Source organism: Takifugu rubripes, chromosome 4 (assembly GCF_901000725.2).
Source record: "Takifugu rubripes chromosome 4, fTakRub1.2, whole genome shotgun sequence".
NCBI lineage: Eukaryota > Metazoa > Chordata > Actinopteri > Tetraodontiformes > Tetraodontidae > Takifugu > Takifugu rubripes.
This window is the reverse complement of record NC_042288.1, coordinates 11,010,241-11,028,672: the sequence shown is the minus strand read 5'-3', so window position 1 is coordinate 11,028,672 and position 18,432 is coordinate 11,010,241. Positions and strand designations below refer to the sequence as shown.

The following is an 18,432-nucleotide window of genomic DNA, read 5'->3' as shown; positions in this document are numbered from 1 at the left end:
ATAACGGTTAAGTGACTCCTACTGTGGCCCAGATGGGTAATGGTGCCCCTTTCAGCCTCTTGTCTTTGACTTTCTTCTGACCCACAGAGTTAGATGCATCACTGAAATTCCAGCAACATTTAGCCGGACACATTTGGAAAGGAATCTAGTTAAAAGCGACAGGCGGCTTTTTCTTAACGGCTTAGCAGAGGTATGCCAAAAAGCCAGCGAGTGATACAAACCTGAACGGCTCAAGTTTTTCTTGATCAGAACGTCGCTTCAGTTGGTTCAGACAGCACAACAGATCACACTCGGAATTGAGAACTTACAGTAAATTTGCATTTATTGACCTTCAGTCAGAATTTAGACCCATAGATTCACCAGAATGCCATTGCAATTCACATGCAGTAATAAGATATTGATTAGTTTGACCTCCCTGACTTTAGTATAGGAAGGATTCTCTGTTAAATACAGTCACTGGGCCTCAGGGGGCGTCTCATGAGTTAGTCAAGCGCATGTCCAGCACATATGAAGACGGACAATAGACTTACAGTTTCACCTTTACTGACCGGTTTAATGAGATTACTCTCCACGCACGTCATCCACAAAGAAAGGGAGAGAGCGAGGGGGCGCTGAAAGGGAGCTGAAAATGTGCGCTTGGAGCGCTCGGCTCGTAAACCCGCCGTAGTGCGCACTGCTGAAGCGCATCTGACGGGTGCTGTGGTGTAGAGACCAGGCGTATGGATAGATTGCTGCTCATCCTGATGCGTTTTTCCTTTCTGAACAACATATCTGGTAAAAACATGGTAAGGCGCTACCTTTCTTTCGTTAGGGCTGGTCACTGCGTAATTTGTCGTTTGAGACCGCGGAGTTGTTTCGGGATGTGTGCTTCGCAGGAATTCTTCACCACATTACAGCTCAACAATTTCATTTAAGTAAGCAATCCGCTGGCCGTTTACTTTGCACCTCATCTGCGCTCCAATTTGGACGTTTCTCAAACGGAACGCGTTAACTTCTGTGTAATTACTTAGCCGCCCCGTGCGGATGACTGGCCGGTGTCGGTCTAAATATTTAATTGAAGCATCGCTTTGAAATGGAGCCAATTATCGCCTGAATGTCTGACTTTTCCCCGTCTTTACATGCGTATTCAAAAGAGCATTGCAGTGAACACGGTGAATACAATAAGTTCACTGCCAGTGAAACTGCTGCGCTGCGAGCGTCTTCATCTTTAACGCGCCCCCAGCTTTCACATACAAAAGTAATAAAGTTGAGATCCCGACGCCAAAATCATGTTGAGGTCTGCTCTTTCGAGACTTAATATGCCAAATGAGTGCTAAAGCCCCTGTAGATCAGCTCCTTTCAGTGTGGCACAGCGGTCGTCTGGAAGTGCAGATGTGGCGGTAAAGTACCTGCTTATTACCAATTTTTAATGTTAAGTGATTTGAAGGCCAGAGACTGTTGTGGATGATTATGTATGCAGTTTCCTAGCTGGTTATGGAAATAACTGTGCGTACTCCTGGTTTCTCATTGTAGATTTTCCTCACAGTACAATAAGATGCAATCATTGCACAACAGATTCATATTTAACTTCTGGCCTTGTTAGGAGCCTGTGTGCCATATCAGTTATGTGACTCTAGCAGTTTTCATTTCAAGTCTTCTATAACTCCGTAGATGAGTGGAAGCTGGTCAAACTGGCAAGCACACACTGGTTTGTTTGCAGTTTTTATCTCCATGCAAGCCAGTTCCCCTCACACGAAAGGTTTGTGCACACTGGACCGGATAAACTGGGAGGTTGGTTTTCGTTCGATCTCTCCGCTGTTGGTTCCTGGTATTCCGAAAGTGATTTTCTGGAGGATGGTGACATGAATCAGATTGGTTGTCATTTTATCCAAGGTAGTTTTCTCTGTCAACTGGACTGGGTTTCTTCTCTTGAAAACATTTCGCCTTCTATCCAGAAGGCTTCTTCAGTTCTGAAATCGCTGGGGAGAGAGCTTGAAAATATATAGCGCCTGTGGACCATTTGCATGCTAATGATCTGGGTGGTCACCTGAGAGTCGTTGTGATTTTAGTGAGTTGCTGGCCGATCGATGGTGTGATTCCCCCCCACCCCAGCCTTCCGCATGTCCAGGTGACCCAGATGGTGACAGATCACATCAATGGTTGAGTTCATTTATGCGTCCAAGTTATTGCGCGGGTGAACGCAAAATAGAAATCAAACAAATACATCATGGCCAAATATTCCATTCTCTTAATTTCTACATAGGAGTCAAATGCAACTGCGAAATGTGATCTTACTGTAGCCGCAGAATTTTCTGTTATCCTTCCAGACACGATGTTCAGTAAAGTGCATGAAATCATCTCAGTTACAGGCTCCAACAGGTTTCCCTTGCACCACCTGTATTTGGATTTCCAATCAATGTTAGAGTAGCCAGTTACATTTCACAGACTCATTCATAATTCATAAAACGTGTCACAGCAGGTAGAAATAAGGTTAATTTGACTTTTACGCATGATGGTTTTCACTGATAAATTTATGTGTGTGATAAATATACTGCAGAATATCTGTTTTCAGCCAGTCTCAACAGGCTGTGAATTATTCCTTACGCGCTGATCACTTGTGTTGATGACAGTTGGTGCTGTGTAATAATGACAGAAGCCTCCAAAATAGCTGCTGCAACAGACTCCCGTGACTATCTGAGGTTTGGTGCGTTGGCTCATCGGTTCAGGGGGCTAAACTAGTAACTCAGTCAGCAGTCAAGCCTCTTAATGGCTCCAAACAGCCTCTGGGTCTCTAAAGCCACTTTTTTTTCTCCTCTGCCTCTGGAACAGACCTCACTAATGTGAGTGCACCAGGGCTACACAAGCTGGAAGAAAGTGCTGCAGTTTCCAGGTTACATCATACTTTCATAGAAAAATCCGATAATGTATAGATGGGACTCCTCCATCCAGCTTCAAAATTGGTGCATTTCTCATGTGGTGATTTTCCCCCTTGTCTCAGTCCATGATGTGGTTATTTCTTGGGCTGTGATCTATGTCTGGCTTTTTTGTCATCTTGTTCAGCTGTTTCTTTTAGTGTCTTGGTCAATCGCCCGGCTGTCTCCTTCTCACATTCATTTTGATGTTCCTTTTTTCGGGTGCTGAGGTCTTCCGATTTCTCCGATGTAGGTTTTATTACAGGATTCGCGTGGAATTCCGTGTACGATATCGCATTTTTTGTTCAGTGTTTTTGTGCCTTTGGGTGTACAAGCTTCTGCTGGAGGTTTGAGTGTAGTTTTACTGCACAGTCGGCTGTTTTTAGACACAGGTCACACTGAGCAGATCACTTCTGAAGAGGGCTGAAGCTACAGCTGGATCTTGCTCACAGGTAGCTTTTATCTTTTACCTTTTATTACGCTGTAATTGATCTGATAATATTCAGGTGGGTTAGGTGAGGTGTTGTTACTTCATACACATAATTAATAATGATTGTTTTGCTGATTAGACATCTGTCTCAACCTGTAAGGCAATTACAGGTGGTTCCTCCACCATATGGTCGTCCGTCCGTCCGTCTGTCCGCCTGTCTGCCTGTCTGCCTGCCTGCCTGTCTGTCTGTCTGTCTGAGACGCAGCCACTCAAATGAGCCAGTATGTTATGTAATGTTTAAAGTCATTTCAATTAATAATGCAACATTTTATTTCAATTAATAATGAACCAAAAACATATTTGTGTTTGACAGATTTGCTTTGGTGTCTGGAGAAAGAGACTACCCCTCCTAACACACACACACACACACACAGCTGTTGCCTAAGCAACTGTACTGCGTGTGATGAGCAATAAAAAAAAAACGAAATATATTTTATCTTCCCACCATCAAATAGAGTAACACAAAGAAGAGATTCTTTAATTTTAGATGCAATACAAGGAAAGATTTCTGGCATTCTTTCACTCCCGCAGTGACCTCACTGACAAATCAATTACTGAACTAGCTTCTGATTAATTTTCTGTGGGACTTTTAGCCTTAAAGCTGTGATCTATAGAGTCAACACTGTCTTGGACCACCCTATAATGATGATATATACAGTATATTTTATCTTTTAGGTCATTTACAAATTTGGAAGTGAGTTTATAGTTATCGCCCTCCAACCCTGATATGTCTTTGTGCTTTTCTATGAGACGTGTCTTTAATAGCCATTTAGTGGAACGATATAATAAGGTTTTTGTCTTTGCCTACTCTGGTGGATGCCGTTTGATTAATAGGAAGTCCTTGCCTTTCTTATGAGCTGCGGGGTTATACGATTTTTAGTGTCATGATGGAAGGCAGATCTCCCTTTTAAAGTTAAGGCTGAACTAAAGATGCTGTAAAATTCCTTAACCGAAGGGAACCACAATGGCACAGAGGAAAATAGCCGGTTGTGAATTGTTCTCACATCTAAGGAGCACCGACAGATGGCAGGGAAGCAAAGCCTCCAGGATGTGGCTCATAAATTGAACAGGGGACTAATCTTATCAGCAGGTGGTCAGTCTCCACTGGTTATAACAGGTTATCTCAGATGGAGAAGCTTGTTAGAGAGCTGTTTTTTCTCTACCTCAGCTTTATGGCTCTGCATCAAACACAATGCTCAGCAGTCCACACCTTCACAGCTGAAGGCGGGTCATATTCAGAGTGTGTGCTTTGCATTTATTTGTGCTTCACTTGCTTATTAGAGCACACAGGAGGAGCACACAGGGACCAGGGGCCTTAATTTAACTCTGGCCAGCTCTTGCTTTTACATTTGAATCCTCATCACAATTGACCACTTCGTTGGCCTAACATGCATCATCAGTGTATCATCATCATCGCCAAGGCTCGTTTGACTCCCAGGTGACTTCAGCAATGGGGCAAAACTACTTGACCGTTGGTCAGTGGCACCATGGTGCAACCTCAGCCCACCCTATCTCGTTCCATGCTGCAGCGTCCGGTCCACCCAGAGCACTCTAGCAAAGACTGTACTGGATAAAAGATATGCATGTCGCACAGTCTCACATCTGACTGTGTAGAAACAGACTCCCATTATCAGACTGCATGAAATGGGAGGAAATTGGGGTAAAACGGTGTCGGTGAAGCCAAAACAAACGGCTAAAAAACCAGAAAAGAGCAATGAAGACTCCATCCTTGATTCTAAGAATATCTGTTCTTATTTGACAGTTCCCAGCCTTCTCTTTTGTTTCTAAATTAGTTGTTTATCAAAGCTCTTATTTAGTAAAAAAAAGTCCACATTGTGTGGTTAATAGTGACTATTTGACCCTCACCATTGTTTCTTATTACTCAGACATTTGTGTGTGAGACGTCTGAGACGATTCAAGGCTCAGTGTGCTGCCAGAGCAAAGAAATAAGAGCAATTGAGAAATGCTCTGTTCCTGCTCTTCCTCACGGTGTTTCAATTTCTAGTAATGCTCCATAAAAGATGCAGGGGGAGGCACTGCAGATTGTACGTCTATATGATAATGTCACACTTTTCTCCAGCTGGTTCCACGTCTGGAAGATAAGAATCTACAGAGCAAGAAGGTCGTTATCAGATCCGCGGATAAGAAAGGAGATCTCTTTCAGGTCTGTTCCAAGAGTAAAAGTCTGTTAGAGCTTTAACTCGCTTCATTACCACTGTAGATGTCATTGATGTGTTTTTTAATGTCCTCTGTACAACATTTACATTTTCTTTAGGATTTAAGTGGGAGTTTCATGTTATCCTTGCTGCAGATTCTGGACATATTTTTAAACCCTCAAAGTAAAGCCTTTTAATATATGGAGCAGGGCTTTTTCAGTACTATAGCATCAGTAGAAGGCAAGATTATATTCACTTTTCCCCAGTTAATTAAACATCATGTCAGAGATGAAAAACAAACAAGTTTTTAGATGTGTGAGATGTAGCAGGCTCTTAAATAGAATATATAGTTAAAAAAAAACACATTCATTCCACTCTGACTAGGCAATATTCTTCGAACTGGGAAAAAGATTTGAAATTGGGGGATAAACAAGCATTGAACGAAACCAAAAAGGAATTTGAAAGTAGGGTCTTTGTATTATTTATTAGAGTGCGAGTGTGTTCCGGTTGTGAGCACTTGAGTGTGATCGGCACCTCGTCTGTGGAATTGATGGTGTTTCTGAGGCTCTAGTCATTTGAACAAATGCAATTAACAGAGCAACATTTGTTAATTTATAAAACCACCAATTTATTTTCCCTACTTTCCTTATCAAAGGTGGAGGCATTCCAGACGGGAAAATATGGGTTAGACCGATTATGCTCAGTGTTAATTTCTGTTAAAGCTAAATGGTTTTGTGCTACTTTATATTGTTTGTTTTTCCCAGGTAAAGCTGGTTTTAATTACTAAATACATCATTTGCATAATTGTAAATGCATTTACACTTCAGTGAGTTGCATGGTCCTAGTATGTGCTGGTTGGTGAGACCTCTCACCCGCAGCGTGTTTGCTGATTAAATCCTCAGGCTGGATGAAGGCATCCTCCATAAACACCTAAATCAGGATATTACCACAGAATCACTCATTTTAGAGTCATTGGTTGACTCTCAGCTCATCACATAATGATCCTGTGCTGTAATTTACAATTTGATGTGGGGAAAAAAACTCTTTCATGCGCTCAGACCGACAATGGCATTGTAGAGCCTTAACACCTGATAGAAGTGCTGGAGGTTGACCTCTTTGGTCCTCTGAGCCACCACCTGACCAGGATTCTGCACTTAACTAATCTGGAATGAAAACATGTCGGTATTTGTCAGCTTTAGGCTTAAATCTTGCTCTTTTTGGCTCAGCGCTCTCCCATATATAACTCTCCCATAGCTTGCGTCCTGCATCACTGGTCTGCTCTCTGGCTGACCTAGGATGGGACTGGCAGGTAACACACTGACTAAGCACAAGCACCTCAAACGGGCCCATTTCAGGAAATGCCACGGCAACTTTAAGCGATGCAGCTGTCAATTCTTTTTAGAATCTGATTGGTGAAAAGGCTGTATTTTCCAAGTCGATGGAGGCCTGGAGAAAAGTGGCCATATGCTTCATCATGCAGATCCGTTTTTTAGCAGCTTTAATCAGTCGGTCAGATATGCACTAGCCTTCTAAACCCTCCCTGCCAAGCTCAGCCATGTTGTGATCATCAGGGATGGAAGAAAATACTGGCATTGTTTAATGATTTACAAATTCACAGGCTTTTTTTTTTTTCTTTTTTTATTTCATCTGGCATTAGCTGTAAAGTGGTTTCTGTTGCCGAGCAGTGCTTCCTGTGACACAGATGTGGCTTTGTTGATGCTAAGAAGACAGATTGGAGTGGCCATTGCACCCACGTGGACTGAGGGTTTAGAGATTTAGAGCGCGGTCATGAGATGACTTAAGCAGAGGGATTAGGACCTCTGAGACCTGCAGCTCACTCGCTCACAATCATGGAAAATGAGAGTTTTAGGGGACCACCAAGCATGAAGTCATTAGCTGCAGCTGAATCCATTAACTTTACCCCACTGCCTATAGATTTACATTAAAGCAACATTTCTAATGGTTTTTCAATAGAGTTACACTGTTGAAATGTGCTCAAATCAGTGATGCTAATTTTAAAAATGTGTATTTTCACAATATTAATTTCTTCACTTCAAAAGATGATCCCGCCGCTGCTTTTATTCCAGTTCCAGACTTCCATCCCCAGAAGATGCTAAAGTATCCTCCGTGTCCCCGTTTCTGCTTTACCTTACAACCAAGTCTTTCGAAATACGTAACAGCACACTCATGTCTAATTTTGGATTTTAATAAGGTTCCATTCCACAGTAATCCACCAATGGAGAATTGACTTTCTCTGGTTAACCAGTGTAGATGCGGTGCAGCCATGTCTGATCTCAAGGGTGAACTGGTTCAATTTAGATTTAGTGGTCAAGGTCACTGTTGCATGGAAAAAAATAGTGAAAAATATTTTTGTTTGTTGGCTTCCCCTATATATTTATTTTAGATTTCCCCTCCTGTTCTTTAAGCGGTGTATGCTTCCAGTCACCAGTCCTCTGCTGGTGGCTCATCCAGAATAATAACTGCACTTTGGGACACAAAACCTTGTGTCAATCTTGATGTGGCTGCAGTAGGGATGTTCTCGTGTGTGTGTGTGTGTGTGTGTGTGTGTGTGTGTGTGTGTGTGTGTGTGTGTGTGTGTGTGTGTGTGTGTGTGTGTGTGTGTGTGTGTGTGTGTGTGTGTGTGTGTGTGTGTGTGTGTGTGTGTGTGTGTGTGTGTGTGTGTGTGTGATGCTCTCAGCTCTCATCACCATCACGTTGGTGTCACATTAGCATGCCTTTTCCAGAACGAGTGTGGTCGGATTCACATATAGCTGCACCCTTTTAGGAGTCGCAGTAGTGCCTTTCTCCAAAACTTCTTCAGAGAAAGTCGGAACACTTCAGGTTTTTTGCAAACTTCGCTCTTTCTTTGCAGCCGTGCTCGTGCGTTCGTGTTTACTCTTCTTCTTTATACTGAATTCCACCCAGCACCTTTTTTTTTTTTTCATCATTTAAACTGGTCAGGGAGGCTTTCTGCATGCCATCTTATTCAGGCTACAACACTTTTCTCTTAGTTTTCAAATGCTGGGAACTCATGCAGACACCTTTGTAGAACAGTCTGATCAGCTATTCCGTTTTCAGCATTGCATTGATCCCCAGAATGAATTATACAATTCTTTCCTGCCGATACGCACTTGTACTTGTGAACACTTCCCGTTTCATTTCCTCTTTCCTCCCACTTCTACTTCAAGCGGACATATTTTTGTCCAAAGAGTCACGCTGCACGTGCAGCTGCGCTGCGTTCATCGCTGTTTACACCTTCCCAGTGCAGCGCCGCAGCAATGAGAGCATTCGTGTTCTGCATCACATCCTTCATTTTTCAAGAGCCCATAATGGTGTGTGCGCATTGTTTTGCCCAGTGAAACATCCCAGGGTTGATGTCTGTGTTTGGAGTCGGCAACAGTCGGCCCAGTCTCGCCAAAGCAAGCCAGATGAAATACACCTCCAGGTGCATCGTTAGAAGGCTGGGAGAGTTTTTGGATCACCGCCATCACCGCGGCCCTCCAAATAATCACTTGGTTATTAGAGTGTTTACATCAGAGGGAGAGAAACCGGCGGAATTCATGTGACACTTCATGCAGAAGGATTTTAGAGAAGCAGCCATCACTCAAAGTCAGGACAAAGTGGTCTTCAGTCCTTGTTGCTCTTCAGTGCAGGCTTTAAAACTGGAGGCATCATAACTGAAATATTCTAATAATGTAGTTTGGTACATCATAGGAACATTAGTTTCTGCTACCTCAGATGTACAACAGCCATGTCAGCAGTCCTCTGCTAATGACCATACATTATTTTACTTTTGAGTCATGACTTCTGGGGATTCTTTTGATTATACCTCTAGGCGCGAGCATGTTTGTCGGCCATCTCAAGACATTATGGTCAAAATAAATAAATGGAAAGATTAAACACAGTGGGCAAAGACATCCACCTATCCTAAAATCTACATTCATTTTTAAGGGGAAGTGGATGTCTTTGCCCACTGTGTTTAATCTTTCTATTTATTTATTTTGACCATAATGTCTTGAGATGCAGTTGTATAGCTGAATATATACAATCATTATGGCATTATGGATTGGATTCACCTCTCAGTGCTACTACTTTGAGTTGAGAACATCTTGCTTCCATTTATTTTACTCTATTTGGAAATTAGACCAGGCTGTGCAGCACGGTTAAACCACTATGATGCCTATCTGTAGGTTATTTCTCCAAAAGGCATTCCTTGATTAAATGTGACTCACTTTGTTGAGACATTACAGATGCAGACTTTTGTTAAGTACCACTGAATTTGACACTTAGTGTTAAAGAGGTGTGCATCATTGCATGGAAAATGGAAAAACTAATGAGGTATAGAAGCCAGTTTCCACCTCATTCTGACTGTAGGAACAAATTAAATTAAAAAGCTTCTTTCTACATGAGTGCCTCATTCAAATCTACCAGCTACTAACCCAGGCTCAGACATCGGTGGAAAGCAAGTGAACTGTGTGTCTGGTTGACTCCAGACGTTTCCCTGGTGCGTGTCCAGCTGGGAGGGGACCCCAAGCAGAGAGGGACATGCTGGAACTTTTCCATCCCCAAGCTGCACTTGAAAAAGTACCTGCATGAGCCATGAGGAGAGGATAACCGGGGCTTACGTCCACACAATGGGTTGTAGCCAAGCACAGGTCAGCTCCTTAGCTCAGTTTAATCTCTTCCAACAGTTTTGCTACTCCTAAATGTTTCTTACGATTGTTTTTTGTACATATTCTTGTTTTAATGTGTAGTGAGTGGGGCCCTCTGAAATCCAGAGCTCATCATTTCAGATTTATTAACACAAAACAACTAATTTAAGCAAATATCAGAACATAAAAGCAGTTGTCAATGAGGGAAAAATCTAAGAGGAAATGAGCCAAACTGTAGAGTCCAAATTCTAAATGTCATTCTTTCCATTTTCTCTTTAAGCTTAGCTTTAAATAAATATGGTTCATGATACTAAATTATAGCTGGGTGCTGCTAGCTCATCTGGGTGGTTTGACAAGATGGTGATGAGACATATTACATTTGAAATTTTACTTAGCTGACATTGATCCTACATTTTGCTCTGTCAGCTGTCCCGAGCTGCTGTCAGCATCCTTTCTGCAAAACCCACGACCACTGTGAGGATTAAACACCCCCCCCCCCCCACACACACACACACACACACACACACACTGTTTTTGTTCATTCTTAAATGTACTCACACTTAGTAATAGTTGTTAAACTGGACACATGCCAATGCTGTCAATCATCCACTGTATACACAAGCAATGTTCAGTATAATGCAATTAAAAGTTACTTGTATAAAGTGATTCTTGTACTTATGTAGAAAGTAATAAACAAGTTTAATAGTTATTTTGTATTTAGCCTCACAAAAATGCATCTTTTACATTATAAGTTCCCACAGTGGACAATTAATACCTCAAAGGGAAATTTCCTTGGCTTTAATTTATTTAAATGTAAATGTCTGTTTTGTTTTTATTATTTACACCTAATCACAGCACACACGCAGCCGTGTTCTCCACACTGTGGCTTTAAACCAGAGAAGATGGACTTTGCTGGACTACAGTGGCTTTTAATGCGTCTGTGCATGTGTAAGCTTTCTACGGCTGGCTAGTGGGCAAACTGGGAAATGTGCAAGTAGCAACGGAAGAGAGTGTTTGTTCTGCTGCATTTGCAAGACAGAAGATAAAAATGATGCATTTTCTTTAAATATTCCTTGCTCCCCTGACCTCCCGCCAAACAGCTCATGTGGGTGGACCTTTACCTGCAGAAAAGGTGACGGGCAAAGTAAATTGTTCCTAATTATTTCACTTAAATTGTAATAAGTAGAAGCTTGATATGGGAAATGTTGATTATTGGATGGGTTTTTTGGCCTGGCTGATGAACACATGATCTAAATCTTTACGATGTTTTCGTCAGCGAGCCATCTCTGACAGTCCATCAAAACGGAGAATGGGAACAGGAAGACACTGAAAAAGAAATCAATTGTGGAGGAAAAGGCGATCGAAGGAACACAGGCAGAGGAAGAAAGGAGGAGACGAGCTGTCTCTTCCTTCCACCGACAGACAATCCCATCTGTTGACAAAGAACTGCATCTTTACTGTCGTTTTAATCCACATACGAGATGGCTTCACTCCTCTGTTCGCCTTTTTTATTTGCTTGGTTGTGAATCAGTTTTCTTTTCACGCCCGCACTCGAAGGAAACATTGAACCTGCAACAACCTTTAATATTACAGTGATTACAAAACAGCTAATTCATATGTTTGCATTGTTGTTGTCTTTAATGGGCAGCCATTACGTTGAAACACAATATTAAATGTGTTTTTATTTAAAATTCTGCTTCTTGGTCAGTAATCTCTTCAGGCATCCTGTTTATTAAAATTGAAAGTGAATGTAAAGGAGTTGCAGTGTTCCCATAACAACCAAAAATAGGTTTGAAGAAGGCTTTTGAAAGTAATAATTATCCTCTTCAGGGTGGCTATTTGGGCAGGTCTGGGGTTTCTTATGTGAAAGGGATCAAAGCCGTCTTCCCTGGCCCTCTTAAGGAAGGAAGATGTACGTATGTGGGAAATCAAATCTTCAAAAATAACCCCACTGGGACCTGAGGAGATGAGAGAAAAGGAAGCTCGTGTGAAATCTATCTTGTTGCACTGTAAGGGTGAGAATACAGCTGTCTCCTGTTGTCCACAGAGAGTTCATAGAGGATGTCTGATGTCTGGGTTCTGCAGTGTAAAATCGGCTTCTGCACGTCTGGCCATATTTGTATGAGACCAAGTAAATACACCGCGCAATGTGTGTGCCAGAGATACAGAGAAAAGAGGGAAATCTCAGAAAAGAAAGTGGCTGGTCGAGTCCAAAAGTTTGCCAGAGATGCTTTGATCTGACGGTGTTGCTCTTTTCCTCTTAAGCGCAGCAATCAAAGTGGATTTTGCAGCTTATCACCTGTTCCGAGAGTTAGCCGTCTGAGGGGGGTTTGACATCTGCCGGCACGGAGAGAAGTGGGGAAAACCTCCCTGTCCCTCGCAGGCACAGGCAGGGAACGTGCTTGACATCCCTATGTGCTACTGGACAAGAATTAACATGCTGTGTGTGTGTGTCTGTCGTTTGTAGTTGTTTTTGACCAAACATTAATGGATATTTTCCAGTAAAAGACTGGATCTGGCACCATTACGCTGACAGCATTCTTGCTCTCTACTGGAGGATCAGCAGCAGGAGATTTTTAATTAGGCACTGTCACATTTTTATTGGAATGCAGTTTTATTCCAATTGGAATTAATTTCTTCATAGCCAATAACTATTAATTTTAAGAGATACAGTGAATCTACATAAAATGCCATCATTCAGGATGCACACGTTTACATAAACAGAAGGGGAAGAGGACCAGTAACAAAGGAGTCAAGGAGGGCAAGAGAAGACTGAAGTTGGCTGCTCAAAGTATGAAGTGTTGGGAGAAGTGACAGTTTGAGAGTGTTTTGTAGGGAAGTCCAGTCGTTTGCAGCAAAGCAAATTCAGCCCCGAGGCTGGGGGCAGAGAGCACAACGAGGCCACTGGTCAAGTTGTTATGGCAAAGGTGCAGGAGACATCTGTAGGTAGACTTAATGTTGGGCATTATCATGACATGTATACAATAAAATCCATGCTAGATGGTGATGATGCTAATCTGTTACGGTCTTAGACACTAACGAGACTGGCACCTGGCCAGAGCAGTGACCTGGTGCACTTAATTTTTGACTGCTCTCTCATTAGTGGCCTGACAATAATGAATTCTTTCTGTTGGAAAACTATTCTCCTAACAACAGCCATTGAAATACCTGCTTTTGATAAGAGTAGCTCATCCGAATGCTTTGAAGCTTTGTCAATGCGACAATAATCAATGTTCAAATTAGCATTTAAATGCACCAGTCTTTATTCTGTTTTCTCTTTTGGAAAGGAACTTCCTTCATAGCCTGTGCACAAGCTACCTCACTAAACTCAATTACATGCCCATTATAGGAGCAGAGAAATGCTGTTGGAGGAAACTAAGCGTATAACTCAAAGCGATCAACTCTTTTTGCTTCTGAAACCATATGCAAACATAAATCATCCACCTGCTACCCACCTAAAGAGATTATCCTCTCAATTCTGAGACCCACATTACTCCTTAATGTCAGGTGGAGTAGATTATTAATGTAAGTGTTTTCTGTAGCCAGGTTTTTAGACCTTATCATATTTTGTTACGTTGCTAACCTACACTTCATATCCAAGAACAGCAGATTGAAACCAAAATCTCAGAATTAAGCTTTTTTTTAGGTTTTACTTGGATGATTAGAGACATTTCTATGCTCCCACCCATGAAGCTCCAGTTTGTACAGTTGAACAGCAAAGACCTTTAGTTATAAACTCAAGGAGACAGGTGAAACTCTTCAGCGGACACAGGATTACATTTTTGGCTTCCGAAATATATTGCTTTGTGATATTGCCTGGGACAGCTGGGAAGCAGCTAAGGAATTTCCTTTTGTGGGTGACCTTTGTAGAAATGAGACGTAAGATGTACAACATGTCAGCTGTACCTGTTTCCCGAAGGTATAACTGCCATCACTCCCGAGCCCACAAAACATCCCTCAGACGGTTTAACTTCCAAATGAGAATCAGAAAACACAATGGGTTGTGTAACATGTGGCAAGAAACAATGTGTGTAGACTGGAGATATGAATGAATAATATTCTCCTTTTTCTCTCCTCTGGTCCAGGTGGGCAGGCACTAAGCCTTGACAAAAGATGCAACAGGGGCGATGGCTCATCGGGTGCCTGGGGGCAGGAATGGCAATTCTCTCTTTGATAAGCCACAGCTGGGGCCAGGACACAGAAGGTACGAACAGCCAGAACCCCCTCCGGCCTTCCCGTGTTCACTTAACTCTGTGGTGCTTCTGCCAACAGGAAACTGGTAATAAGGGAAAGGTGACGTTTGGCTGTCAGAAGAGCAGCCTGGAGTAGATTCTCCTTACAACAGCAACCAGTTTGCTGCTTATACAAGAATGCGCCAAACAAGTGTAAATCGGACCTTTGCAGTGGTGAACGAAAGCAGTTAGACTGGTGCAGGAGTATCAATTTAAAGAATGGGTGCATTGTTAAAAAGAAAGGAGGCTGTGAGGAGCCTCAAGAAAAGACCAACACCTACATAAAGTATTGCAGAGGGCAGACAACAAGCCACTAGAGAACACTGGAGATCAGGAAGCTCAGCATTATGACACTCAGCTGTGAATGGAGCAGCCAAACTGATGTTTGTGTCTGCTGACAGTCACTAACAGCACGAGTGCTCTCCTCACATTCCTCATTTCAGTTCAGTTAGCCCCTCTCATTCCCGCTGCCAACACTTTGACTCCTGTTTTGTCAAATTTTCTTTTTGCCATTTTAAGGTAACACACTGTGGATTCCACTCAAAACCAAATTTGCTTTTGTGCAATTAATTGGAAGTCAAAGAACACACACTGCTGGGCTCGCGTATTCAAATGACTCAATCCACAGAAGAGCTGAGGTCTGGAGCACCACAATCCGACGTGTGCGTTTGATCGCTGCTGTGTACCAGCCTGTTTGGATCTCCACAAACTCCCCAGTGCACGTTTTCATAATGCCGACGGGAGGCAACGTGATCACATCATCAGTGACATGATGTTGATCAATAAATCACATCTGGAGTCTTTGAGGGTGTAGCTTTACTTGGATAATTAAATGTTCTGAGCGGCCATGCAAATAAAACTGAAATGCAATCTATTCACAGCACAGAGAGAGGAGCTCAAGGGCATCAAGTGTTTAAAGGGTGCTTATAAGAAGGCCAGATTCCAGGATGTTCCTTTTCAGAGTAGTGATCCTTGAATAAAGACATCGGATTACTTGCCAAATTTAGAACAACATCATTGAATTGCTCTTTTGGTGTCTCTTTGTTGTTTTTTGGCTTAAAACTAACTTACCTCCATGTTATCTGCTGAATTTTAAGTTTTGCATCCACAAAGCTGAAGATTAAAAATAACACCACTGAAACATCACATCCTGACACATCCCCTTTGTTAGTGTGGCACATCCGGGGTTGGTTTGATTGCTGGGATCGGAAGGACCACCGTAACAGTACCAAAGTACCAACACAGCTGCCATCATACAGCTGGTTATCTGTCAAGTGGACATGCACAAATCCAGCTGTCTGCCCGTGCACATCATTCATCACGTTAAGAGGATTGTCCTTGATGTTTAATATTTAAATGAAGGCATCGACATTCACTTCAGCCCAGAGGTGACTGGGTTTGTTGATTAGTTCCTAATCGTCCAACAAGGTGGAAGCTTCTAAAGGCTGTTTCCATGAATGTATTCATGAATGAGTGAATGTGGCAAAAACAGTAAAATGTATTAAGGAATCATGCAAAATTCTAACAATATCCATCTGCCATCATAAGAAAGATCTCTTTTTTTCACCACCCCCCAGCTTATTATCAGTGAGGCTGCAGCCTTTTCAGTGAAGTGCTCCAGACAGGATTGATGACTGTCATTCTGGGTGCAAATGGGCTCTGATAGAAATAAAGCCACCAAATGACCCATGGTGTCATAACTGTAATGAGAAAGCAGAGAGTTGTTTTGATTTGTAATGTGGACGCCAATGTTGCCGCTCGGCATCACCTGGGGACGGACAGTCGGAGGATGGATTTTAGCACATCCCTCATCTCACTTGGAATTCTCCTTGTGCCGCCCACCGTGGTTTGCCCTTGGCTTTTCGGCTCTGTCAGCCTGTTTGTTATCAAATGAAAAAATCAACCAGAAATGTTTAGATGGCATTGAGTTGCGGAGGGCCAGTAAATTCCAGCCGGTCTCTTGTGTCTGTCAAGATTTAAATTAAGTACAGCAGAGAAGTAATTGTTAAGCTGTCAGCGTGGACAAAAATGCAGAGGACGAGACAATGACAACCGGCAATTTATTACCGAAGGTTTGGAGAGTTTTCATCCGTGTACCTTCCATTTGAGGTACAATTTGGGATTTCTCTCCTCTGTTTTGACCGAGCAAATGTTTGCCAAACTCTGTTTCTACACGCGGGTTTTAATGAACGTTAATAAAGGACGCGCCACAGTCTGAAAGAGCGTGGACAGATGCGCACTTAAATCCCTCTGTGGCTAGAATCCAGATGTCGGTCAAACACACATGCACGCACCCTTATTCAGACAGCACCGGGCTGCATTTGTGTGACGTGGAGATTAGCGACTATGCCTGCAGACAATTCTGACATGTGACATCAGCCCACCTTCCTCTCTCGCCCCACCCCTCCCCTCTCCATCTGCACATCCTTTCGACTACAGTTGTAAATCAATTTTAGGGATTTTCCCGATGAGCCAGATGTGCAGATGGTGCCTGACTGAAGCAGAGGCCTGTGGAGTTGGGGGACAGAGGAGCGAATGTGGGGAAAGTGGTTGGCAGGAGAGAGGTGCTAGTTGTGGGGGCAAGGGGGGGTAATCCACCAGCCTGCAGCCTGTAATCGGTGAGCTCTAAAAGGAAGGGAGATGCTCTTGACAAATCCAAACTCCGCACTGGGGGAGGCTGGGTGATGAACCTTTGACCTGCTGCCTTTACTGTGAACCTCAGGGGGAGTGAGAGGAAGCGCAGGAAGTTCTGCAAAGGATTACACCACAGAGATAATCCCTTTCTTGCTTCTAATATCAGCCTCTAATGAATAACATGTTGCTGCAACAATCCTTTCTTAGCCATCCTCTCTCACTGCCAACACACGTTCCTTCTTCCATATGCCTCTATTCTTTCCACTTTGAGACAAGATCCTTGGAAAATACGCAGACGTAATTACAGAGGGAAGCTCTTCACAGGATCCTACATTTTATATAATGAGATTTGGAGAGACAGAAGAACAGAGGAGTAGTCGCCTCCAAACAAAGAAGCATTTCTGTTCCCACATTGGTTTTCAGGTTTCATCGTCACGAGTTGGAGGAAGTAAAATTCTCACTTTTTTCTCTAGCTAACAGAACTCACAGGTAGTATTTTACCCCAAGCTTCTCCTGCTGCTGCAGTTCTCAGTGGTCAATAGTTGAGGCAATCAGGTTTTTCCAGATGCAACCAACAGGCACGAGCTCGAGGCCAAAGCAGCCGTTTTAGCCGGGAAAACGCTTTCAACCTAAAATCTTAACTTGATCTGAGGGGAAACCGTTCTGCCTCCACCCAGCTAGCAATTGTAGGAAATTCAAGGAGTTTTGATGTCACGATGTAAAAATCTATATCTGGCTGCTTTTGAAAAGGTTCATTCTGTCTCCAGGAATTCCAACCTTTCTATATCTGGCTGTGTGTCATGTTTAATTTGGTACCATTCAAAACAAGATATTCTGACAGGTTTGAGTTTGTGGTTGTTTTCAAGGCCAAAATGACCTTGATGCTGTGGTCTTTACATTGATTGTTAAAGATGGGTAATGGATCTGGGCTTAATTTTGGTTATGATGAAATCCATTTAAAAATATGTAAATATATGCAAAACCACCGATGAAATGAAAGTTTTATCACTGTCAAAGGCCTGATGCCCATATATCAGAGTGCAGAAACATTTAGAATATATGTGCAATGTACAGTGTCAGGCTTTTTTTTCCCCCTGTTGGCATTTTGCTATTTACCTATAAAAGATGAGAAATTAGTTCCTCCTCCTCAATTACTCCATGGCCTCTGTCCTTTTGTCCTTTCTCATAAAGGTTCCTTTTCAGCATCTGTAGTTCTGTGTGCTTACACAAGTCTCCAGATTCCTCACATTGTTCACGCATTGTTGATCTTCTGTACAAATATCTGTTATCCTGGTGCTAATTACATTTAAAGATCAATTGCCCCAGTCAGGCGTCATGTATGTTCGCTGGTTGTTCTTCAAAGCTTCATTTTTTTTT

At 42.6% G+C, this 18,432-nt stretch overlaps 1 protein-coding gene across 4 annotated transcripts in view; it reads left to right on the top strand.

Annotated features, from left to right (window-relative positions):
* pcdh15a (protocadherin-related 15a) overlaps positions 1-18,432 on the top strand; it is a 121,918-nt gene that overhangs the window by 22,714 nt on the left and 80,772 nt on the right. For all 4 annotated transcript variants that reach the window (XM_029835286.1, XM_029835285.1, XM_029835283.1 and 1 more), the window contains one exon: positions 14,275-14,393. In XM_029835286.1, coding sequence (XP_029691146.1) covers positions 14,303-14,393 — 91 coding nt within the window. In that variant the 5' untranslated portion in view covers positions 14,275-14,302. The remainder of the gene's footprint in view (positions 1-14,274; positions 14,394-18,432) is intronic.